General features: G+C 35.0%; 1 protein-coding gene across 1 annotated transcript in view; it reads right to left on the bottom strand.

The window, feature by feature from the left end:
* Nucleotides 1-410: 410 nt before the first annotated feature.
* Nucleotides 411-27,910, bottom strand: part of LOC146590245 (low-density lipoprotein receptor-related protein 1B-like) — a gene marked incomplete at its 3' end in the record, with an annotated part of 297,172 nt that continues 269,672 nt past the window's right edge. The window contains exons 12-20 of the mRNA XM_085314919.1: nucleotides 25,607-25,787; nucleotides 22,623-22,842; nucleotides 19,630-19,819; nucleotides 17,570-17,692; nucleotides 15,821-15,961; nucleotides 9,160-9,285; nucleotides 7,127-7,243; nucleotides 1,793-1,873; nucleotides 411-578 (exon numbers count right to left, since the gene is read on the bottom strand). Coding sequence (XP_085171045.1) covers nucleotides 411-578; nucleotides 1,793-1,873; nucleotides 7,127-7,243; nucleotides 9,160-9,285; nucleotides 15,821-15,961; nucleotides 17,570-17,692; nucleotides 19,630-19,819; nucleotides 22,623-22,842; nucleotides 25,607-25,787 — 1,347 coding nt within the window. The remainder of the gene's footprint in view (nucleotides 579-1,792; nucleotides 1,874-7,126; nucleotides 7,244-9,159; nucleotides 9,286-15,820; nucleotides 15,962-17,569; nucleotides 17,693-19,629; nucleotides 19,820-22,622; nucleotides 22,843-25,606; nucleotides 25,788-27,910) is intronic.

The raw sequence follows: 27,910 nt of genomic DNA, 5'->3' as shown, positions 1-27,910 counted from the left end.
CCAAGAGGTCTATTACAAATCATCTTTCAATTATATTTTTAAGTGTTGTAAGATGACTGGATAGTTATTTAAATTAACTATGAATACTACCAGCCCTATACAACTGTACACTGTAATTCCCAGTTACTGGCTAACATTCTTCATGGCTATCTGAAATAAAAAGAAACACATATRTAGCCTGTATATCTGTCTCTACATGTGTTCTCTGAGACTTCTGCAACCTAATTCCCTTCTTTATATACTGACGGAAGACTTAGGGACATTCTGAGGGATACGCATTTTAAAAGGGATGCACTGAGCTTTACATATTTTCCATTTCAACTTTTACCAAGGTTAAAAGAGTTTTATCTTTTCCACTGGCTGAAGAATGTATTTATAATAAAACATTAAAATGTAGAAAAATAGCTAACCTTCCTCGGTGCAGTTTGTTTTGGTTTCATCACTGTAATCTCCACAGTCGTTGTCACCATCACAAGCCCAATGACCTGGGATACATCTGCCACTATAACATCTGAACTGATTGGCAGAACATGAGTGTATACAGCCTAATTCATCACTCCCATCACCACAGTCATCATCTGTGAATATTATTTATAYGAATATTTTTAAAGGTTTGAAAGACAGAAAGACCGAATAAAATCTCTCAGGACAAACAAGGTATTGCCAAAGAGACTACAGAAAAATAACGTGCAGTARATGGAACAGCATTTTTTTTAATTCCCCACTGTCTTACAGTAACACTGTTTGTAATATAAGCAATTTCTTAACCCTATCTTAACAAYAGCACTCAATCCTCTATCATTTTGGGTTCCCTAACCCCTTATCCTGTCACAGATACTGGTAAGCATTAGAAGGCTCTGGATTTTCTTCTCCAGTCATCTGCGACTACACAGGTTCCCAAATACAATGGCTTTGTTTTACTCCCAGTGATTCAAGTTTCACACAACCCAAAATGAAAACCTGATGTCATAACATCTTTGCAATAGTATTACGACTGTTGYTTCTACACTCTTGTAAACAGTGTAGGTTGCAGAGAGACAGCACACACAAATAAGGGTGGAATGTAGTTTCTCATTACTTTAATGTTGWAGTCATTACAACAATTCCCATAATTTGATTACGATTGCCAAGGAATGGAGAAGATAAACACTAAAGGGTCGCCTTGCTTTCAGCAAGCATACTGTGATAATTTGGGGAATCTGWCCATTCACAGCTATAAATTCCTGTCACTATCATACAATTATAGTAATATTGAATGTTGTTGTGGATATAGAACCAATTCACCATTATTAGGACTGGCATGACATTCCYCCCACATTGCAAGCTCTGGAAAAACATTAATATGAACAGCTGTCATTCGAATATGCACTCCTTAGGACAAAAGAAGCACCTACACTGTAAAGTCTTTTCCACCTTCCATACTGAGGGACGCTGTTTCAGTGGAACTTSCCCATTAACAACAAAAACACTATTTATTGTCCCTGGAACAGCTTTGTTTTCTAAAAGTAGGAAATCCTTTCACAAGTAAACCTTTTTTTATAATCAATCATTACACAATACTTCATTCTACAGAATATACCATTTGCAATCTATTTCCATATCCACTGCATCATTTCTCATGTGGAGTCTCAACTTTCAAAATCAGGTTAGTAATTTAAAACTATTATCTATTCTGTGACTTGTTACAAGCCAAACTGATAATATCAGTCTCAGCAGAAAAGAATGAGTATCAAAACAATATTTACCCAATATTTCCCATATTAGTTTCAGATATAAAACACTTGGTACTTGCCTGAATCACAGAGCCATTTGCTGCTAATGCATCTTCCATTTTTGCATAAAAATTGAGTTAGTGGTTCACAGGTTGGAAACTCTGTGGAAGTATTCAAAAGAAATACAATAATGCTTTAATGTGTATTATCTTTAGTAATACTCCTCCATCCTTCTGTATGCATAAATTACACAAATAAAAGGTATTGTATCAAGCATTTACGCCTGCCAGAGACTTAACTGGAGAGGAGGAAAAGGTGTGAGATGAAAAATAAAGGATAAAAGAGCTTTTAACTGTAAATACGAATCCAAACAGGGATCTTTTATCAATCTGGACCGCTGCATCATATAAGATGGTCCTATACTCGAATCACATCAAGGCTTTCTTTGCTATTAAGCATCCTAATATTTATGACTAATTATAGCTTGATGRTTAACACAGGAACTGTATTTTCAATATATTTATTTTTCAAAAAATGTTCCGTGATTGCAATAAAACTACCAGTAAAACACAGGAGACTACAGAAGACTATAAAATGAGAARGTTGAGCAGTAAGCAAAAGAACAGTCAAGAAACAAAGCTAATGTGCATTCACAGATATCCAGAATTAAAAAGTCAGTATTTACAATCATTTCTTGTATGAAGTCTAGTAAAAAAAAAAAACAGTAGAAAACTGGGATGTTATCGTTCAGAAAGTACAGACTCATGTAAAATACTTGTGGAGCTTTATTTTTTTAATAAATGTCTAATATCAGACTTAAAGGAACTTTTTTACGCACAGACTTTTCAAGAAATCAATTGGGTAATCAGGTATTTGCACTCATGCTAATAAAAATACTCATCAGAGCTTGTATCCATTCATCTACTACACAGAACATGCAAATTCACACAAATTAATCTGAAAGTCTGACTTGATTCAAATGGGTAAGTGGCTTAAATTGSCTTAAATCTCTATACAGACCTTCAAGAGAATAATATCCTCCTCAGTAACTGTTAAAACATCTAATGCAAACCAAAGACAACAATACGAACAATCCTCTTGCACTGCAGCCTAAAGACAATTTCTTCCTTCACTGAAGTATTTCAGATTAGAAATCCCTGGGTACTACACCCTACRGGTAACAGAAAGAAATGCTGCACACTAGAACTGCCCAAGATCAGAATAGGTCTCCCTATTCTGCTCATGGTCTTTTGCTGTCTACATTGGGTTGTTGTAGTGTTGTTTCAAAGCTGACATAAAGCCAGATTTCACAAAGAGTTTGAGAATTGGCCTGTATAATCATTCAGTACCAAAGGGTTTTTTCCAACTTCTAAAACACAAAAACACAACTTTTCCTTATGMTATAAGTACTGCCATATTTAGTCAGTGAACTTCTGCAGTTGTGCTTCCTGCTTCTTGCAGCCTTTTGTGCAGAAAATGTTTTATAGTAATAATTCAAGAGCTACTAKTTTTTAAGGAAGCTCAGGGAAACTCCTTGGCTTAAATGAAGCAACAAACCAGCTGCATCAAATTGTAGAATTTACAGATCACTTTAAGAGCACCTTAAGACTGAAGTGGTTATTCTTCTGCTGTGGTGGGAGGCAAGACATTCATCTAAAGAAGGCTCTTTCTCTTGGGGGAACACATTGCAATGACAACCAAAAATCCGTCCTTAGTCAAGTAACATAGGTCAGCAAATGAGACKGTGTTTAGTTATACATCTGCCTTTTGTGTTTCAAGCAGTTATTTTTAATTTGGTCTTTCAATTGTTCATTAATTTTCTATAAATCAAGTTTAACAAACGTATTGAATCTTTTTTCCTCCTTTTTCATACATGAACACCTTTGTGACTTTATTTTCTTTGAGTTCACCTGTTTATGTAAGACTTGTATAAAGAGACAGACACTAATTAAAATGAATAGCGATGTACTACTGCTATGACAATGATTTACTTGGAAGTTACTTAAAGTCAAAAGTATATCTTATTTTTTACCTTCATGGAGATATCTTGATCTTAAATTCCATCTTTTTCCTTCCTCATTATTGTCCACATTTTCTGACTTGGTTTGCACCTTGGCAATTTCTGCTTTGTTTCTATTGATTCGAACTAGAGCAAAAGATTTTCAGTTTTCATTGACCCTGATTAATCACTCCTACTCTAAATTTTCCTCARAGATTCTGTCTGTCATCTTCATATGACACCCAATATATATCAGTGCTACACAAGGAGTCAGTCTCCCAGCTAAGATTTTGCAGTTTTGTGATAAGCATGCATGTGAATGTGTGCACACATTGTTTCCCACTATCCTCTTCAGATTTCCTATGTAGGCCACCTTAGTATGCCAGCAACTACACGTACTGTGAAAGACAAATTCCACATGAAAGCATAGGGCAGATATTTCTAAGAAAATTATGGGCAGTAGATATAATTAGGCCAGGTTTCTATATCTGTCTTCTTATAATTCTCATCCCACTATAGAATTCCCAAAGACCTCTGCAGTATCTCGGTTTATTTCTCAGAGTTCTTCTCCTGCATCATAGAAGACAGACACAATTCTCYTCCTCTCCCTCCCTACTGCCTTCCCAACAGTCCTTTCCCATTTCACGACAAAGGGATGCACATCCTGTAGCTCATTCACAGCCATYCCTGCACTGATTACATGTTCCTGCTGATTACCAGCAGACAGACGAAATAAGAAAGGTGACTCTTGCGCTCACATTGAAGTCTCTCCATTAGCATGGAGCCCCCCACTGTAGGCTATCTCCACTATCCAGTTGTCCTTTAAAACCTCCATTTCTCTGAGATTTATTGTCTTTTGGTTATTGAGGGTAAATGGTATGACAGAGAGAACTGATAGATAGATGGAAGTGATCATAACTCCCGTTTCCTTTAGAAAAGTAAGAGAAAATATAGATGATTAGTTTTCAGCTCTCCTTCAGAATTCCTATGCTTCTAAGCAAATGTGTTTTTATCTTAAGAAATACTGGCATCAGCCTTCTGGTCCTGCTCACTACAGCTGTAAACAGGCCAAAGTATGCATAAGCTTTAAATYCAAAGCCAAAGTTATTTACAGGTGAAGACTAGTTCAGTCAAAAATGAAGGATATGTAGTAGTAACAAAAAATAAACCATGATTTTATTATTAAAAAACCTACTGAATACTAATAGAATTATAAACTGTTTCATAGAACAGCAGTGGATAGCTAAGTATTTTTGTTAGTAACAATGCCATTAACAGCTCTAGTTAGCACCAAAATATGTAGAGAGGAAAAAAGCCAGACATATTTGTACATCCACAATGCTTAAGAATAAAAGAAAATTATAAAATAATAGAACATACGTAACATCTGGCCAAGCTGAAATACAAACATCAGGTAAAAGAAATGCTGATTAGATGACTGCAAGGAAAATTCAAGATCTTCTCAGAGGATACCATAAAGAAAACACAAGTTACAAAGATGATACTGAGATCTATAAATTGATAAGCTGTCCAAGGAACACAAAAGACAGCTAGTTGGAAAAACTATTGTCAGACACAGAATGCTGTAATTTTTCAGATTTTACAATACAGTGAGTCTACTGGGATTACCTACTCTATCTCTGCATATAACCGGCAACAAGAGTTATTTGACTTGTAGTACAGCAATTAGAAATCTACCTTAATGATATTCTCAATTTCACTCAGAAAATGATTCTGATTTTGTCAAATGTCATCTATTCTGAAGYAATTGATCAGAGTTGTCAATATCAAATTAGATTTCTTTTTTTTCTTGTTTAAATCATGTGGAAAAGAAGAACAAAGAAGAAAGTAATGAGAAATAAGAAAGGTGAAAGCAGGTGAATACTCCAGGAAGCATAGCAACTATTTACACTCACAAATCCTGAAAAATCTTGGAGGTAGTTATCAAGGAGGARATGCTGAAAATTAGATGGTTTTAAAAAACAACAATGTAATGCTAACTAATAGGCACTAGCTAATTGCCAGTCAYGAGTAATTTATAATTAAACAATCTGAAGTGCTTTGGGATCAACAGAATTTACAGGTTGGATCCTACACACTATCTTCCATAGATTCCTGGAAGCTAAGGCGCKGCAGATTTATGCTTAGAAAGCACAGGACATCATGATCTCAGCCTGTGGCTGCCATTTATGTATTTACTTTCTACGTGATTCATCCTCTCTTTCCACTGAAAGGGCTTCATAGCTATTAAAATTTTTGCAGAACAACTGTTATCAGTAATAGAACTCTAATAAACCTAATGAAAAGGTTTATAGYAGTAAGAAGTTTCAGAAAAGCAAATAATGATTTATTGAATACACTGCTTTCACACAGTTTGATTTTATTTTCATCTTTAATAGTGAATCAAGTTAAMATATCACATGTATCTGAGAAAAATCTAGGTTCAACTGCTAAGTATCCTAACAAGCACACTTATTTTAACTTTCTTATGCAACAAACTTATCTGCTGCCTACACAACTGATGCTACTAAAGTACTCAGTCTGTGTTCTTCCTCAAAAACACATGAAAAGTCGTTTCACAAACATGTCCTCTTATATGAAAGTATACTTACTAACTCATATTAATGTCTTACTGGCCAATTCCTTCTTACTTGCTAATTCATATTAGTAAGTCAAATAGTATCATAAATATTACCTTGTAAACAGGAAATACCCTGCTACAGTATTTTGCAGACAGTTCACTGATCTYCTTGCTCTCAGAGTCACAACAGTTATCTGTGACCTTCCAAACAGATGAAAGCAGTCATGTTGACTTACAAAAATCTAAATTGCCTGGAATCAGGTGATTTAGAGAGTGCATCTCTCTTTGTGATATCTCAGTAATGCAGCAACCAGCAGAGATGCCCATAAAAAATATATTGCAATATTACCAAGAATAATTCAATTTTCTGCAAAATATCATCACCAAGTATTTGTCTGTTCAGACACGAAGCAGTCTTATTTTACTGACATCCAGAATATGCTGAGGGGACCCACACCAAGAGGTATGTGGCTGAGACAAAGATCAATTTATGAGGAGTGATAATATTTGATAATGGGTTGTTAACTAGCAGAAGTGTTAAGCTGACTGAATTGTGTATTTAGTATTTAGAGAAATTTGGCACTGATGGATAAGGTAGCCTTTGTTTKGGATTTATTTATTAATCAAAATCTACCTGCCATTTCAGAAAGAATATTATCAGTTGATTTAAAAAGTAAAAGATCTCTCATACTTCATACTTCCGTTTGTCAGTTCACATGAAGAGAGATCCTTATACATGCTTGTCCTTTTTTACAGCAATTTTACTTTTTTCCAGGAGGAAATTTATGTACTTACCCTAGGATGTCATTTCCAGGAGGAAATTTATGCACTTACCACAGGATGTCATTTCATCTGTTTCATCGCCACAGTCATTCTCCCTGTCACACAGCCACGATGTTGGAATACAGCGTCCATTCCCACAAGAAAATTGGTCAGCCTGACATGTTCTTGCTGTCAAGAGAAAATACTCCAAAAATGCAAGGGAAGTGGACTAAATCTTTTAGGTCACCCAGTGCATSTCTGTACATAGAAGCTGTAAGTCCAGAGGGTGTCTGCTGACCTGGCTGCTCATTATACCTGACCTGATAGCATCACCCAATTCTTTTGATTTCAGACAAAACTGAGGTAATCTACAGGACTGTGCCCTAGCCCCGTATTTTATAATTCTTAATGATTTCTTTAGCAAATGACAAACTGAAGTTTTATATGTAACTATGCAAAATTAGGTGATGAAAGAGCATTAGTGCTTGATAAAATGACATTTAATGCTATAGTTCAAGTAAACAAAAACCATAGCATAAAAATACCTAGGCTACAACAGGAATCTTACCTCACATTTTTCTGTGTAACTTGTCTTTTATAACATAAACAATGATCTAATGACATTCACATTTAGACAGAAGAATTATAATATAACAGACAAGTGCAATGTGGTTTGCCACACTGTTCTTGCAATCTTTGCTTTCAAAAGTAGGCGATGGTAAGTATCCATTAAAGTAAAGGATATTCTGAAGAAATAAAGACCACTAAAAGAAATTATACTACGCAACCACAAGTGATTTTAGAAGACAATGAATAGTAAAACTKGAATAAAAAATCTACCTGACATAAAGCTGACACTACTTATGGTTGTTTTTATTCAAGATATCAGCCCATAACTACAAGGTCAGTGACAGTGACATAGATTTTGATTAAAAAATTAAGTTTTTGATGTTTGTCTMTTCATATGTGAGTTCTACACTTAAAAAAGTGAATACATTAGAAATTCCAGTCATCAAAAGAGTATTTTCTATTTCCTGTTATAAATTAACATTTTTCTTTTTCTTCCTAGAAACAGCCCCAAACACAGGAATATAAACATAAAATCATTCAAGGAAAGTGTTTTTTTTTGTTAACATCAGTAGAGTTTGCCACTGCAGAAACAAAGGAAAAAACACGAATACAAAATTCAATCCACAGCCAACTACAATACAGATGCAAAATATGTTCTTCAAATAAGACTCTTATTCTACAGACATATAGTAGAATATCAAAGGATATCAAAATTTATTAAAATTTGCAATAATGCTATAGAGGTGATATAGACTTCATAGGTCTATATCTGTGATAGAAGCTTTTTTAACCCATCCACATAAGTATCAAYCAGTAAACAGATTATTATATAAATTAAATTTTAAATCAAGTAATATGAGTTCAGGTAACATTTTGATACACAAATGTATGCTACCTATCACCATATTTCTGTTAAAAACAGACATCAGTAAGCTTGTATATCAGCTTGTATATCTTCTACATCAGACACGTAATGATTTTTAGTGCAGTCTACTGCCCAGCCTTAAATATCACTTCCCTACAAGTAAAGGACAGAGTTGGAACTCCAAGATTTATTGTAGTGGAATCAGCAAACTGTCTTGGTCTTGAAATTTCCTTAAAAATCGAATATACAACCAATAAATTACAGACACAAAACAATTTCCAAGATATCAAGGGGAAATTGAATAAATAGTTATCCTTTTGTCAGAATAAAATAAAATTTACTACTGAGATGGTACTCATCACAGCAWGTTAACAAACAAAATTCTAACTGCCAATAAGGATTTTGCAGGGACAAGTCTGTATCCAAGTAGTGCTTTGACAGTCAAACCATATGGATAGATTAAGTGGTAAATTAATTCAGAAAGCACAGTCAAGAACAAGGCTTAAGTAAAMTATAATTTGCATTCCAGCCTTAGTGATAATAAAATATGAACTAKTTTAAAATGGCAATAATCAGATTACTAATAGCAGACTTATTCAGTTCAGTTCAAAGCAGATTTGAATTGTTTATTGAATTGAAGTTAGAGAAGTATGCACAGCCAAGCTTTTACCTGCACAAGTTTTATTTGATTCATCTTCATTATTACCACAGTCATTAGCTCCATCACAAAGCCACCTCTTGGGAATGCAGCGATTATTCTTGCACTTGAATTGATCATCAGGACAACTATGATTGACTGAGGGGAGAAGAGGAAAAAAAAAAGTTTTTCCTAAAAAAAAATAATCAGAAAAATACCAGCTGATTCAAAACAGCTATTCAAAATACTGAATGCATTCATTGGTGATGCAGTTAGTATGACTTACTGGTGATGCAGTTAGTATAATTAGCTAATATTTATAGTCATCATGATAAAGAAAATATTCAGCAATTTAGTGTTAAAAGATAGGATAAGATACGTAGCAAGATTTTATAAGTACAGAGAAAATGATGTCTAACAAACACGGACAAAACTCCTCCCAAAGGTCGAAGAAAATGCAAGGTTTCACCCTGTGTATCTCACATGTRTTATTGATTAAACCCTTAAGTTCAATATTATTTGAGTTATACCAGTTAATMCTACCTGAAAATACAATCATAAACATCCTATAATTTTGTTTTAGTTTGTTTATTTGGAGAACAGAGATGGAGATTTATATCTCAAAACCTCAGATTAAAAGCCTTGCATATAAAGAGATGTGAGCCATTAACTAGCTTAGYTCTAACGAATCCCGTTGCAAATTGTTCATTATAACAACATTTATACACACACACACACACACTCCTGCAATTCTGTAACTCAGAATGCTGAYATGCCTTGAACAAGCAAAAAATTGTAGCAACTTACTCAGACTAAATGTAGGTGTGTATGCACATGTGTGCTTCTAGGCATACACAAATGATCTGTCAGCAGAGGAACAACCATGATTTAACAGTATTCACAATTTAGCATGCATCTCCATGCTACCTGGTATCTACTTAATTATAACCTACAATATGCATATTTATATTAGTAATATGAGCCTAATTATAATGAAACTGCACTGAGAAATGACAGGCTACTCTTCTATTAGTATTAATTTTACACAGAAGCAAAGAATATATTATTGGCCAAGCCTACAAAACCCCCAAATTTCTTCTTTCATAGATCAAATCTTCAGTATCATGTGTGATACAATAGAGCAACAGCTCCATTATATCTAAGAACAGAAGATCATCCACCCAACTCCATCCCATCCACTTGATGGATTCATCTAACGTTTTAAAGTCCTTTTTCAAYATACTAGCAGGTATTTGGTGTGAGAAAGATGTACTGTTCTAGTATCTAGGAACTGGAACAAGTTTCTCTAAACAAAACCACTGAATGCTCAGTTTCTAGAAGCTCTATAGCASTTTTCTATGCACAATGTTTCACGATTCATCTTTTCCTAAATTCACTGAATCAGACATGGATTCACATAATACTTCCAAAACTTTACTTACGCTTAAGATGCAACTACAAAGTTTCACATGCTTATTTATGCATAAGATCACATTTGGTCTTTTTCCAACACATACCAAAAGGAGTTGAAAGATATCTGCACAGGATCAACTTGAGTAGAACAGGAAACTACCTTTTTTTTTTTTTTTTTTTTTTTTTTTTTTTTTTAAGTGTACTTTAATTCAGGTGGGACAGGTCAGGTCAGGGATATGCTATTTTCTTCCAAAACAAAAACAAAAAATAATGGAATAGAAAATTAAAAAAAATGGGATCAGAGTATTTTTTAAAAATTAATACAGATATGTGCAAAAACACAAACAGTGTTGGATCCATCATTTGCCATCAAGTCCACATTTCTGTTCTGTATAAATAACCTTGGGAATAGTTAAAAAAAATTCTCAAAGTAATATATACAACTTGATAATGATGTAGTCATAGAGATATGCTGAGATCTTGCTAATATGCTGATACAAATGCCATCAGCATATGAATAAAAATATCAACAGTATCAAGAAAAAAGGCTATTTCTCAACAAGCTTAAAATAAAAATAAATCCTTATTGAATTGGAAATGTACATCACTTAACACTGATCTCATTAAATTAATCAGCTCCTAGATGTCACCATATAATTACTATTTAATGCTAATAAAACAACAAATGTCTCCATTTATTCCAAAATCTAACTGTATACACCAAGACTATACGCAATCTTTAATACTAATATGGTTGACTTAACTAGAATGATTTATTTAAACCATATATTGTATGCATCTACTGGACCATGTTAATTTCTGGGTTATCTATAACTAGATGAAGAACATATCTTTTCTTCAGCAGAAATCACTTCCTATTCCTGAAGGCTAGGAAATTTGTTGTTCTACTTGTTACTTAAATTAGACTATTTTTAACTTTTCACACAGAGCTAAAATTTTTATCTGGTACAGACACATGAGTACTACAAAACTGTGATCTAAGAAGATTTTTCAGACACTTTTTCATTTAAAAATAAAGAAGCAGATCTTTAATAATATACATTTTTTAAGTACTCAAGACAGTAAGATCTGAGCTACCTGAGGACCCCTTCAAGATGAGAACCAAACCAGTCATTGGACCTTTGGAATATTAAGTATTTATCTGAATAGTCAGAAGAAGTCAGAAGGATTTTTTTAAAGTGCATAAACAGWATACACATTTGCTTTCTATGCATTCAAAATCAAGTCAGYGAATGTGTATTTATTAGCARGGAATGTATATATGGGAGAAAAAAAGCAGCATTTTTAAAGGAGAAGAGAAAAAAAATGAGAGAAATRTTAGTAYTGATATGAATCAGAATGTGTGTGTGAAAGCACAAAAGAAACATTTGAGTGCCGTGTGTTGATGGCACTTATATCAGCATATTAGCAAGGTCTCAGCATATTTATATGCAGCTTCTYGAAAATCTAGATCAGGAAAGCAAAGGACAGTCGAAACTCAGATTACACAAAGGGCAGACTGAAGTCATTGAGTGATGATGCTGGAAAGATAAAAAGTTGGTCTGGCGCCGTAAGACATTCAAATAAAGAGACAAAAGACAATCAGCATCTGATTCTGAAGGGTGCAGAAGAAACACTCAAGAATCAGCACATTGTTGCCAAGCTARGAAGGATCCAGAAAATATAACGAGAATTCAATCATTACCATCACTTGTCCTCCGTATCACTTGCAAATAATACTGGAGAAACTGGATGGATACGTCTTACGAGTAAGAGAGAATTTGAGAATGTGTGTGAGTGAAATCAGTTTTAGTTTAAAATAATAATGACCTTCCTCTCGTAAAGAGTCTGGTTTTAGCTCTAGTATGTAAGTACAGTGTTGCTTATAAAACGTTGCTATTTTCTTAAAGAAAGGATGCCATCAAGTTTATCTATTTTTATCAATAATAAAATGAGGTAAACAGACAGACAAACCAAAATAGAATAACAAAAGGAATAGAGATACAAGCTGTTAAGTGCATAACCAGAATATTATACATAGTGAACAAAGATTTGGGCAATTTGTATAATGTTTCTAAAACTGTGCTTATTAATTTAAACGACCATATAAGCCTCTTTTGCTTACTTATGATGAAAATGTAGGTGTCAAAACGTGAAAATGCAAGACACCATCAATTACTGTGAGAAAAAGCTGTTATTGAAGAGTGAACAGGCTATTTCACAAACTATTTCTGTGTGGAGGGTGCAAGAACAATGTAAAGACAGAAAGGCATTCCAATTCTCATAATACTTATGAAGCARTATAGTTTGGTATGTGACTGGAGAAAAAAAAAAAATATTACTAGCCATCTGGTAACAACTGAAGATTTTTTTTAAAATTTGACTAATATTAACGATAGATAAATTGCTTCAGATGGTATTTAAGATTTTGCTCATACATATTCACTACACATATTCACTAATATGTTGTGTATTCATAATTGCAAATATTTTATTTTAAGTCAAAAAGAACTATTTATGTTATTATAGCAACTGAAGGGGGATTACTATTATCATACTAGCTGCTTAAACTGTATCTCACATACAGATTTGGGAATAGATTATGATTTCATTTGACCTATATAAATCCTGAGTATTACAYGTGTTGATCAATGAATTATTCTAAATTACACTAAAGAGGATGAGAATCAGGTCATCTATCTATATCAAAAGATTTTTCTTTTCATTACTGTTATTAGTTGAATTCCTTAAGTCTAAGAATTCATGGTATTGAAGAAAGATGTTAGGAAAGACTAACAATAACAAACTAACAATAATTGATTATCAAAATAATCAACTGGACAAATGTTTTGAAAAGTACTATAATTTAAATCTGTAAGGATTACTGCCTGCAGCTATTGAAATATAAAAATGCAGGAAGACAGAAAAAGTAGTTAGGTAACAGCCATGCAGAAAAGGACCTAGGACTTACTGAGGACCCCAAGCTTACTATATATCAACAAGGTCAGGCCAGTGTGAAACAGAGGAGGTACAAACAGGACTGTCATCCATCGGACACAAATTCCTTCAGCCTAATCAGCTTCACAAACGCCTCAGCAGAAGCACGTATATCCAGTTTTGGACATCCAACCCCAAAAATCAATTGGCAAAGTTCAAAGAGCAATGAAACATAAAAAAACTACCTATTAGAAAAGACAGCAGATCAGGGTTGTTTTGTCCACAAAAGATGAGAGACCATGATAAGAGTTTCGGACACWGAACAATGCTGCACTACAGAAGAGTATAATCAGTTCTTCAGGTCTACAATGGATAGGAAAATAAATATTGTATTTTCATTTTGGCAAAGATGATTTGGTTTAGAGAGATGATCTAATGATAGCGATGGTAAGCACTGAGGTAGGCCAAGCAAGGAACGAGACAAGTTTTCACTGCTGCAACTCTAACTATATTAGGCTTCCAGGAATGACACAGATATCTGTTGGTTCACAGAACTGTTGGTTCATTTTCTCATTCTTGGTTTCAACATTAGGCCTCCTCTAACAAAAAAATCCATCACTCTGGTAAAACTGTATTTTTAAATAGAAAATACAACTTACTGAAAACTAGRAATGCTTAAGAAAAATACATGAACTGCAAAGGGGGAAAATTTCAAGAAAAAATGTAATAGAGAAGACAAAACAAGCAATTACCCACGGCGTGCATTCAACTTTGTCTACATTAACTTTTTTTGTAGAAAATGCTTGAATTTATATGGAAGTATTTTCTAAAAACAAAAACAATAACAAGGCACTGTGAGCTAGCATGCCTTTAGTCAAATTTTAATATTCTGAGTTTGTCTAACTTATGAGAGTGTCAGTTAAATGACACTGTGTTTCCAAAGCACCTTAAGACCCTAAGGTGACAAGCAGACAGTAAGTTATTAGCAACATGTCAGATTCATTTCAAGGAAAAGGAGGCATAGAGATATTGTCTTTCTGAAAAATGTTTTATGATTAGTGAGAAGCAAATCYCCTTCTTTGCACATATATCTGGTTCCATTTACCCTCTCTACAATACAGATGAGTGAAGCTTTAAGTTATCTTCTGATTTTGCACTCTACTGTCTTGGACTCTTTTCAAGACTTCAATATCAACAGTCAAGGAAGGGTTTGATAACATTATGCTCAGTAATTGTCTGTTGTATAGTTAAAACTACTGTCTTCATTCAGCAAGCAATAATCCTGTATGTGCAGGTGACACCAAATTAGGGAACTAGCTGATAGCTGAGAACAGAGCTGCCACTCGGAGGGACCTAGACAGGCTGGAGAAATCTGAATCTTATGAAATTCAACAAGGACAAATGCAAATAATCCCCAGCATACAGGCTGGGATGCTGGCTATGTGTAAAAGGATCCTCTTGGTTGACAGCAAGTTGAACAAGGCCCAGCAGTGTGCCCTGGCAGCAAAGAAGGCGAACAGCACCCTTGGCTCTATCAATAGGAGCACAGCCAGTCAAGGAAAGCGATCATCAACATCTAGACTACAGCCCCCAGTTGTCAGCCCCCCAATACAAGACAGGAATAAACTAGACTGAGGGTTACCAAGATGGCAGCCCTTCTCTATTCAGCCTGGAAAAAAGCTTGARGGGAAAAAATACCAACTTTTCCATACCTGTGAAGAGGTTATCGAGTAGACAGAGCCAGGATCTTCACAGTGTTACACAATGAGAGGATGAGAGACAACAGACAGGAATTGAAACAATGAACATTCAGATGGGATATAAGGAAAAACTTTTTCACCATGAGGACAGTCAAGCAGTAGCAGAGTTGTTTAAGAGAGGTTGTGCAGCTTCCGTACTTGGAGATTTTCAAGACCTGACTGGATAAAGCCCTTAATAATCTGGTCTGACCTCATAGCTAATTCTACTTTTAGAAGAAGCTTGGACTCGAGGCCTTCTGAGGCCCCTTCTAACCTGAAGTATCAAAAAAACCCACAGTAGTGAGAAACAAAGCAAAAATAACTACCCTTAAAGAACTACAAATGACAATATCAGAATCAAAAGATGACCAATATAATGTTCTTATACTGTGCTATGAAACCAGTACACAAATGCAGTTTTACAGGGATACTATATTACTATATACAGGAAAAGAAGCAAATGAAACATAACATGAATTATTTCAGGATTAATTCTTTTGTCTGACTTCACTCAGACTTAATATTTAACATAGACTTAGCTTATCATGTTCACAATTTTTAAAATAAATTATGAGRTATGGTTTAAAATGTAAAAGAGTACATACAGCAAACATCCAACTGCTCATCACTGCCATCCAGACAGTCATCATCTCCATCACAGCGCCAGCGATCCTGGATACAGCGCTTATTGTTACACTGAAACTGTTCAGCTTTGCACAGTTGTGGTAGCACTTCTCCAGGTTTAACTAAGAAAAAGATCCAAGAAGTCCATATGTTTTATTAGTTTGATAGATATAGATCACAAGCCTACCAGTACATAAATAAATACAAATTCTTTTGCTATTGCTCTTCAGAATACCTTGTAGTATAATTCTTTTATTTAAAGTAATTCCACCTGAAGCCTGTAGCAGCATGCATATCTGAGTGTATGGTTGAAGGAATGTATTTTTAATAAATTGAAAAACTCAAAACAGAATGCCAAGCTTTTTTTAAATTCATGCTCAGGCAACAAACACTAAAAAGACCAGCTTAAAGCAATTGTAATAGCTCATTGACAGTGAACAGAAAATATTTTTACAGACACAGACCAAATTCTGATGATAGTTAAAGGGCCAGAAAATGACTGCTGAAAAGCTGATTCCTGGATCCAAGCAACAACTCAAAAACACCTAGATTATGCACTGGTACAAATTCAGCAAAGGAGGAAGGATAAAATTCTACTGAGACAGAATTAGGTAACAAGCTACAAGTTCATTGACAAATTCAGGCAGATACATTCCTCAGCACAACATTCAGAATGCTTCATGGGCAAATACAACACATCACTCTATAACTCTGTTAGGGATACCAAAGATTGAAGTCTTTGGAAAGAGCTGAGTATTGAAGTGTATTGGGAAAAAGCAGGAAATCTGCTTCATTCAGATCTGAAAACATCTAACTTCTTTTCCTAGTGTTTACAATTCATCTTACCAGCAAAAAGTCTATCTTCCAGAATTCTATGCTAAAAATAGTTATCTTTGGTAACTGTGATGGATCAGCAAGGCATGCATTTAGGTAAAGTTCTCCATGATTGTGAACTCAATAATACTCAACACATTATGAAACAACCCTTCACTTTACTCAGCACTACTGCAGCTACAACAGGAGACTGATATAAAGTTTTACATACTACACTCAAACATATGAATCAATGTGAGAGAATTTTGAATAAATTACAAATATTAAGTCTAAACATTTAGTAAGTTACCTATATTAAATATATTTTCTAATGAGTTATTACTTTTCATTGAAAATCTCACATTTTGTTATGAACACAAAGATCTTTTACCAGTGTTTCAATGAAGACATCCAAGGAATAGATGCAAGAAAAAGAATGCAAGATTTGAATCATCTATGTCAGGACTTATTATATACAAAAATATCTGTTTGACATGTTTTATGAACAGTTTCAGGACAAGCACTTGCTATGCCAGATTTCAATTTAAAGTATTTAGTCCAAGTAGTATTCTGAAACCAGCTAATAGGGATTTCATTATGACATTTTTTGACATTTCTGATAAAATACAAAGGAGGCCTGTAAAGGCCTGTGAAGGTTCAACGTTTTATCACATTGGACATCATGAAACATTTTCCAATGTGCTTCCGTACTCAAATATTATATCCTTAACATTTCGTCTTTTTTATATCTTTATTTAACAATCCGTCTTCAATTAGAAAGTTTATTCAAGGAATAGTTGTTTGTCCTACAGAACTACAAAAAGCCTCTAGGAGATCTCATGTTTTTGTTTTACTTGCAGATCTAACTTTATCCCTTAACAGTAATATCCACCTAGATATTCACTAAAAAGTCTTACTTGTGCAGGCTGTACTGTTTTCCTCTAAAAGCTGATTATCAGCACAGGCACAGACTCTGCCTCCAGGAATGGCTAAACAAAGAGTGCTGCAGCCTCCATTATTAACACGACACGCATTATCACCTGTAAAAGTGAAAGAGCCACTTTAAAACCAACAGCCATGCTAAAGGAAGAAGCTACTTGAGAGTACAAGAACTTTAGAAAAGTCTTTTCTATAATTATTTTCTATTTAGAGAACATCATTCTTGCAGTTCGGTTCGCACAGGTTGTTATACTGCAAATAAGGGTTTAGTTACAGGTTGCAATAACCTGCAGAATAAAAGACAATTTCAGCATCAGCTCATAACATTCTTTCTCACTTGAAGAGTGAGAAGAACAAATATTACAAAATATTTAACATRACCCAACTATGCATACTCAAAGATTATCATGTATGTAGTAATAAGAAGTACTAGCAGGGGGGTGGCAGAGAAATAKTCTGATGTTTATGTTCTGCAGCTACACAAGTTAAAATACTCTGATGACAAAAGGCAGACTAAGAAAAAAAAACCCAAAAATTAAATAAAAATTAAAAGCGTAATCAGTTCCATGGCAGACAAGAACACCAGGCAGCTATTCCACTACTCTTCTCTGAACATATCTGCTATTTCCTTGCCTTCTTTTCCTCTGCTCATGCTTCTTCACAAAAAGSTCTGTATTATTCACATGAAGATACTGACAGTTATCAGATATTTCTATCATCTGTCAGGGGCTGCTGCATGCTCACCACTTCATTTCTTAGACAAGCACATTTACAACTGAAGCCCACTGAAGCAAATTTTACAATTTCTGTTTATGTCACTTTGGTCATGATCTAATTGTTGAGATATACACTGCCAAGGAAACTCCATTTCTCATGATCAAAGATCTGTAAATTTCAGAAGTTTGTGTGAATTAACAGTGTATGATCAGGCAAGGTATARAACTTCAGAATCTCAAGTCTGCTGAGTCTTAAAATTAGAACTACTCTCTGATCTTCTCGTCCAAACATAAAACAGGTGTTCTTTCCTCCACTCCTTCTTCTAGGTCCACAAAACATTAATTGACTTCCTCAGTTAAAATAAAGTCTATGCAATCTGCTCCTCCTCACAGCAAAACCACTTAATTTTTCTATAGAAAATGTTCTCATAGAGCTAGCAGCAAAATCACATATTAAATAGTTCCACCCTGTCAGAGCTATAATTGCATACGAAGAGAAACATTTGCACATTTTTAACTGAAAATCAGATAACCAGCAAATATCTTAAAGTTTTCAAAACATCAGCATCTTCTAATTTTAAGATGTACCTCAATATACCTTAGAATACAGTCCTTTAGCATTCTGAAATAACTCGCTCCTAACTTTTTATTTGACTCATCATACATCACATCTGAGAAGCAAATGTGTCCTACACTCCTTTAATTGTTAATACAACTGTCAATTGTGCTAAGAATTGCATTATCTAACCTTCATCCATGCTATCCTATGGCCTTTTATCTCATTTCTCTACTGATATAAGTAGTGATAAGAATGGATATTTCTGCTACCCTCAAAGGCCACCAAGACTGACTGCCTAACAGCACCAGGTAGTCTCAGCAGATTAAGCCACATGTTGCCAATGAAGACCAAGATGTGGAAGAAAATTACAAAAAGAGAGACAGTATCTATGATCTTATTTGAGAAAAAACAAAGTTAGTATTATCTTTCACGGGCATAAGCTAGTGCATATACACACGATCTGTTGTATTTTATGTTCTCCCAGTATCTTTTTCACACACAAGGGAAGTGGTAATAAAGACAGTGTAAATACACAGAAAAATGCAATTTGCTATATTTTTACAATTCATTTTTAGTAAGTACGAGATGATCAATTTCAACATCATGCAGTCAATAGACTGAAACACTGAAAAGTACCTTTGTCATGTCATAGTCCCTCCTTTTTTTTTTTTTTTCCCAGCTAGTATCCTCAAAAATATTAGAAAAATTGAGGGAAAATATCCTTTTTTAATAGACCGTTGGAGAAACTGTATCTTATTAATACCTTGCTGCTTACGCGGATCATAAATCTGGAGTCCAAACAAAGGTGGTCTCTCACTTCTCAGCAGTGTCACGTTCCTCGTAACCAGATCCAACTGGAAAATAGACCCATTCATATAATCTGTCCAGTAAATATAGTTTCCGTGATGTGASAGTCCAAATGGGTGATTCAAATCTTTTCCATTGTAAACTACCTGCAATTAGTGTTACATGAATATTGTCAAGTTAAAATGWTCATTAATTTTATTAGAGTACACTTCAGAGTGCAGGAAAACAACAGAGAATCACTTGTCCACAAACATGCAGACTTTAAGAGTCTTTTTAAGAGTCAATAAAAATAAAGAGTCAAAAGTTGTGTTATGYACCAATATCAACAGTCAGCTTCACAACATCTTATATATTCATATTAAGTGGACCCTGCTAGATAATTCACAAGAATGTAGGTAACTATGCAATMATTATGTTTGTTAAATATCTACCTTTTTTCCTATGGATGAAACATGGTTTCATAAATTTGCATATCTCTCAAACTGTATCAAGAGCGTGCTGCTTTTAAGATGTTGCTGAAATTCTCTTCTCCAGTAAACACAGATATTAATCCTGTAATATTGGAATGATTTCTACCTGAACTAGACTTTAATTCTGATTTTTTTTCCTAAACCAACAGCAAAGAATAGTATTTGTGAACTGTTTATCCTTGTACAAGAAGTTAAATRCATAGATTGTTTATTTATTTCTGCAATCTTCCTTCTGCAAAATTCCTCTAATAGTTGTGACAACCATAGAAAAATAAATGCCACAGTTTGTTCCCAGAATGAGACAAAATTTCCTCCACTTTYGATCAATTAATATGTAAAATAACAAATCACATGCCAAAACTTGTTTTTATTTTAGTGGCTGCAGGAAAGTTGTAAAACTGTGTCATTGCCTTAACTCCAGTCTCCAGATTCCTGCACAGGAATGGCAGATACCACCACACAGGAGCTGTCTAATAAAGAGAAGCTATTCAAAAATATTTGTAATTCATATAGAACAGAAACAAAGCTTTAAAATATTGTCTATATTTACCACATGAAAATTACTTTAYTTTGAATTATTTTTAGAAAGCAGAAAACAGCAAAACCTTAATATATTTAGTTTTGGAAACCCTGCTTTATGTTTTACCATAGCAGCCACAATGGAACCACTAAGTTTCAAACTCCTCCTAGCTAGGCTCTTTGCTTGAACTAATTTCCAACAGTGTATCTATCTTGCATCTAGGAACAGTGAAGCAGCTGATCATATTCCCAGCCTTTTCTCTGTTTAGGACATGGCACCAGGAGAAGAACAAGGAGATAAAACCACTAAAATACAACTATGCTAAGGTGCCAAAATAGCCTTTCTTTTGCCTTTCTAATTTTCTTTTTGGGTTTGGATTTCTTTTGTTCAAAATCCTTCATTCCAGTAACTTTTTGATTAAAAAAAAAAATCCATCAATCAATCATCCACCAGCTGCTGGCAGGATTACCCTTTCTCCCAAAATCTTCACTAAGCAGACACTTAACTTGTTTAAATATTAAAAATGCTATTACTCCAGATACTTTTTGACCAGAATATCCTATAATTAACAACAAAGGATTTGATATTGAAWGCAAGTATCTTCTAGTTATTTTTGGCTATGTAAATTTTATTCAAATGACTACACATTTTATTCAAATCACAGGATTGTAGCAAAATAACTTTTTCTTAAAAAAAGAACAATTCTGTAACATGCTTTGAAATAAAGCTTGCTAAGAGAGGTCATTCTTAACATGCATCAATTCTGAGGGGTGGCAAAAAAGGCAGTTCTCACTAATAGCTAGAGAAGCCTCTCTAAACTAGCATAATCTGCAGCAGCYGCATTTACCTTCTTGGACTTGTTCTGTCCAGTAACTTTCCAGCAATTCTAGAATTGATAGTGTGCAAAGTTTTTTCACTAAAAAAAAATTCCTGCTCCCAGTGCACTCATTCCCTTCCCTCCTTGATGGGACCACAGTAGATTTGGGGCAATAGTAAAAGCCCTAAATGTAAAACCTAACAGAGCTATTACGACAAATTGCAACACTGCAGCACTGGAAAACTGCAGATCATCCAGAATAAAATTTTTAAAAGCAGTATGAGTTTAYACATGGACAAGTCCCAAGGTAGAATGTGTCTACAGTTACTGTTCTCAATATGGGAGATCYACATACTGGTCCTAGAAAGGCTATCATGCAGAAGGAATCATGAGTAAAGGATGAAAGAGAAATCACAATACATTATGTTTTGTGACAAAATCCTTACTCAAATGTAAAAGTGTGCATCAAYATCTTCCATTCAATTAAGACTGACATAACAATCTCAAGTGTCAGGGTCCTAATTTTATGAAGCAGATCCCTCTCATTCMCCAAATTATTAGATTCCAGCCTGAGCGTCAACTGTTTTCCTGATGTCTGTTCCATACTTGAAAGTTAGTGTTGCTTCAATAGAATAATGCACAGCTTCTGTACAGACTTGTAGCTAGCTATGAAAGCAATCAGTAACAACTAATGGATGGACTTTGTTGAGTGCTTCCCCTCTGCACATTACAACAAACACTCAAAGAGGGCCTTGAGATTCATAGGAAGCAGCAAAACCAGKTAAGCTCTATAACACCTCCCTCTGGCACAGCCAAACATATGTGTTAAGTTTCTTTCTACTGGAAAGTTCTCTGTAGTTTGGTGGCTCAGTCAAAATGCAATTCATTGACATGTGAGAAAAAGAGATTTAAAAACAATAAAAATCTTTAACTTGTCATTCTCTAAAGTCAAGATGAAAATTTTAATCTACATTATGTTCTCCTATAGGATATTGCCAACATTGCTCTTTTCAACACAGATGACACTGGACGTGCAGCAGGGTTTTCCAGCCTTTAAAAATTTTAAAACTATTTTTAACTTAACACAATGAAGTTCAGGGAAAGAGCATGCCTGTGGCAAAACAGCAGTATTTTTCTTTTACCTTTCTGTCAGTTCCATTCAAAAATATCCTTTCAATGTGATCATAATAGGCATCACACCAGTATAGTACATTGGCATTATAGTCCAGAGTTAGACCATTTGGCCATAGCATCTTTGATGTTACAAATATCTGCCGACTGTGGCCATCCATCCATGCCTTCTCAATTCTTCCCACGCTGTCATCTATTTCATCTTCTTCCCAGTCTGTCCAATACATCCAGCTATGAAATTATAAAAATGAACACTGAACATTTAGATACCATTTTAACCACCTGAATTATATCCTAAACCTATAACRAATTTTGCAACTGCATACCCAAAAGTCAGTACAATTTGGTCTTTTGCATGTTTCTTTCCACTGCTACTTCTAAATGTATTAATCTTTGTAACAGAAAAAAACCCTTTTTCTTAACTGTCATTCCAGTAGCATCCAGTACATACAGAAAGTAATGAATTATATGAATACTAAATGAGTTAATTGACATAAGAAGTGAAAGAATTGCTCAAGGCCTTGTTTAATCACAACAAAATTATGATTTTTTTAAAACCAGTAACTATGGAGTTTGTTCCAAATTTCAAACTTCTAACTAGTATTTTTTTGGTTTTGGTTAAGTCTAATTTGCCTTTTTGATGCATAACTGCTTTTTACTAAGCTTCATAGTATCAAAAAACCTGCAATAAATAAATTAATTGCACTCTTGTTTAGTAGCCACGGATAATCTTGACATTCTGAGAACTTCACATCCCATATGAAAGCAGCCAAATTACTCAAAAACTACTATGAGAAGAAACTACTATGTTTAGAAAGAGAAATGTCTAGAAAAAATATCTGGAAAAACAAGTTAGTAGACAGTTTTAGTATACTACACCCAGAATTATTATAGTATACAGCAGAGCAGTGTACATAACCCTACATTTCCTTTACTGTTTCTTTCTTTATTGGATTAATATGGTTTTAAGTTTTTATTACAAAATTCACTGGTGACAACTGACTTCAGTGATTTAAAATACACAATTCTAACTTACGAAAAGCTGAAAGTAGAAACGTGCTAAGTACCACCAGCTTTTGTACAAAAACAGCTCGGGGGGAGGGAGGAAGGGAATACATACAAGCCTGTATGTCAACTATAAAACCTCAAAAGAGCATCTAGATCATATGTTGCACAGTAACATCAAGATGTTGAAAATATCTACTACAGAAAAGACTTACTTCTAAGGTCAAATCTAGGATTTGGAATATTAAGTCTTAAACAAATGTATATTCTCCTTCTTATAAATATTAAAGATGTCATGACTTAGTTAGTATTTATGTGCCTTACCTTTGATTTCACCAGATTTATGCTTCTAAAATTCTATAAACTTTCTGACACAACTTGCGTGATCTCTATCCACTAAACCTGTCTGTACTTTGACAAGTATTACAATTTTAATTCTAGCAGTCTCCAAGTTTCCAAAGGACATGAAATATTTTGAAAAAAAAAAATTTTGCTATCAAATTCATTCAGATTACAACATATCCATGTAAATAATGCCAAACCTTCTTGTCAAGAATTTTATTCAATGTATTTTTATATATAATTATAATTCAATCAATTTGATCTTTATACAGTACATTGCAAAATAGAAAAAGATTGTATTATCATTACACAGGTCTACAGATATGCAAATATACCATTCGTTTCCTTTATGTCTCTTCCAAGTCATAGAGAAGTTTTTTTTCTTTTACTATCTTTGTAAATATATAGTAAGAACGCCAATCAGTTTTCAACCCAAGATGTTCACTATATGTTTGACTCAAACAACACTAGGTTTAATCATAAAGTTAGAAAACCTGTTTATTCTCTAAAACCCAAGCAAAGACCCAGGTCAGTATGGTACTTATTTTACTGGAAGAAAAAAATATGTTTTACAAATATTTACATGACTGCTAAAGCACAATTAATGAGCTTTTTTCCATTAACTTTTTGTCTGTACTTATTCTAGCTACCATGTCGTTTGCTAAAATATCCTTACACTAATGAACATTTACATCAATATGTTTTAATTGTATCTCCAAATGCAGTTAATGCTTCAACATTGGTTATCTCAAGGCTAATATTTTCTAAACATAATTAAAATGCCATAATAAATGCTCTCCTTCARAAAGAGCTTCCATGAGAAGTATAATCATGAATGGCACGTTATTTCATTAGAAAAGTGTTTTATATAATAATCCTTTTCAGACAATACATGTTTATAAACTTTCTATTCTGCATTTACTGAGCTGAAAAATTTAACAGGGTAATTGTATGTATGGCTATGGTTTGTGGTCTGATTTTACGTTCCTACTACATGGCCTTATAATTAATTTTAGCCTTTCCATGTCATTTCCATTCCTCAAAGGACAAATTCAAAAGTGAAAACCTGATAGTGAAATAGAAAACAATAGAAATAGAGAACAATCATCAGTCCAGCCACACTAGAATTATCTACCTACATCTTCTAGTAACAACTCCCTGAATAAATATGCACCAGTGGAATTTTAGACCTACCACAATCGTACCAGACTAATCTCACATTCTTATTATGTAGGCTATCACAATTAATTATGTCAGAAATGAATACTGTCTTGTTTAGATTTTGTAAATCAGTGTGTACAAGTATATCTTTATATATCTTTATAATCATCTGGAAAAACTGAGACTTATGCAGAGAAAAAAATAATGGAGAATACTGTAAAGTTTATATAACATTAAACAATTTAACATGGAAATAYATACAGGGCTGATTCACCTTTTGCTATAACAAATGGAATGTATTACACTCAAATTAACTTGACAAAAATCTGTATCTCAGCATATACATTATGCTGAAGACTTCAGGAAGAATACTGGACAGGAATTACAGATAAATTTCTACATAGATTTAAACACCAATCCCAAGCAAAATAAAATTCCGTGTATATTTATTGTATAAAAATGCATAAAAAATTAATCTACTTCATACCCATTGACAGGATCAACAACAATTCCTCTTGGATGGGACATGTCTCCCTCCAACAACGTTTTTCGACTCTGAGTGGCTTTTTCCAGCCTTGCTACAGTGATTGTTTTCCTGTGTCCATCATTTGTCCAATAAAGATTATTTCCAATCCAATCCACTGCTATGCCCTCTACATTATCGAGGTCTTAAACAAACAAACAAACAAAAAAAAAACAGTAAGAAGTGATTTAAGGTTATGTTCACATTCTATTATTTAGTGTCAACAATGGACAATATAAGGCAAAGGTTACAGATAAGCTGATTTATTTTCTTGATTTGGAACTATATATATGCTGGAATATGATGTTAAAATTTGTTGTTTGTTGAAATTTGTCTTTGCTGGAAACACCCTACAAAAGATAAAGATTGATCATAAAACTTGTATATTAAGCCATAGGTCTTCATATGCTAACCACAGTTTGCACTTGGCAGATCATCATTGAACAAAATCCTACTTAATTTTAACCCTAAATAATAGTATCATCTGAGTTAATAATAGCTTCCAAGATCAGCTCTTAGTACTGTAACAMAGCAGTGTTTTTACCCTGGAACATAATAGGAATTATATTCTTCCTATTAAAAAATAAGAAAGACATATATTTAATAAATATTGTCCCTTGACCGTGCATATCACAACAGTTTGATTTATTCTCCATGCCTGAGTATACAAGCAAACAATTAGCASTGTAAGCAGTATACAAGCAAAGAGCAATACAACTATTGGCTGTRCCAACAGGTTCACAAGTCCACCAAGCACCAAAATGTGTCAACAATGTTCATTTGATACAACACAGGCGTTTCCACAATTGAGAACTAAAACAATGCTCTGAACAGCAAAGTCTCCAAGCTTCCCCAACATGCTCTAGTGTTAACAGAACTCTGCCTTTTTCTGCACACTGACAAATTTTTAAAATTACAGCACTAGATCTCTAACGGGTTTTCTATCCTTCTTCATCACATCCTTCCTCTTTTATTCCAGAAGGATCTGTCCCAGCATGTAGGGTGGGGATATGGAGAATTTCCACTCATTCCTGACCTTTGTAGTCTTGTCGAGGTCCACAACACTACCAGATTTTAGGTATCATCCTTTACCATGCTGCTGTTCTGACATTAGTTTTCTGGCATTGTATCCCCTGTGCCAGACCATCAAAGCTTTTGGGACATGACATCTGTTYACCCTTCTTGAGGTCCCTCTCCTGCATGTGCAAACACACTGCAGCCAACCAAACACCTGCAATCTATCACTCTCTTCTTCCCAGGCCTTCCATGGGGCATCTYGCTTGCAGTATTGGGGCCATYGCACCAAATACTCCTTCATCAGCCAACACTGAASTCTTCCTCCACCACACATGACAGCRGCTGCAAGTGGCACAGGCCCCAAAACTACCCGGAGCTCTGCTCTCCTGAGCCAAAAGCTGCATGCCGCTTGCTCTGGCTTCCCTGCACCACCACAACCGCTGCAGGGGCAGCAGCTTCAATCCTCTCATGCTCCTGCCGTGTGCTCACACTGCTCCTGCAGGTCTGCTTCATCACAGGAACTGCGGCTGCCAAAAGGCCTCTGTTATTAATTCACCAAAGTCCTGATGTTCCCTTTACGAAGGTTCTTGAGATCTCACTCCGTGGCAGTCGTCTGAAGCTCGCTCACTGCTCCCGTAGCTGACTCCTGACCAAGAGTGCCTGTTGCGCTGAGCACTCGATAGGCTGCTGGCTGGCTGCTTCGTGCCCATTACCGTGACTTCCCAGCTCCGCCACGCGGCGTCGGTGCCCTGGAGCTCTGCTCGGAGCACACGGCACGCCCTCTGCCCCTGCCACCCCATCTCCTCCGCAGCTCCCAGCCTCATTTCCCTGCATCCTGCAGGCGGGGACTGCGCTCCTGAGCCACCACAGCTTGGRTTGAAGCAGGCACCTGTCCTGACCACCTTCCCATTCCTTAATGGTTTCCTGGCTCCCTTCGTACCCTTCTCCCCACTTTTAGCGCAGTGCTCAGGCTTAGCCCCACGGACACACCAAGCAGGTCTCTCCCACCACAAGTTCCTAACTCCGGCGGCACAGCTCCTCCCAGAGCATCAAAAATCACTCCAGTTACCCCAGCTCCGGACCACGGCACAACCTGGTGCTGTCCCCTCTCCTCCCAATTACTGGTAGCCTCGAACTGTCAAACTTTACTCAAGCTGCTGCCAATTACCACAATCGTGGGATCCCAAAAACACACACTTACCTTCCCCCCTCCCCAATCTCAACTTTAAGTTCACTTTCGCCACAGGTTAC

This window comes from Rhea americana, unplaced genomic scaffold, assembly GCF_003343005.1.
Source record: "Rhea americana isolate MKP2758 unplaced genomic scaffold, rheAme1 scaffold_415, whole genome shotgun sequence".
NCBI classification, from domain to species: Eukaryota; Metazoa; Chordata; class Aves; order Rheiformes; family Rheidae; genus Rhea; species Rhea americana.
The sequence above is the reverse complement of the archived record's forward strand: the minus strand, read 5'-3'. Positions and strand labels throughout refer to the sequence as shown.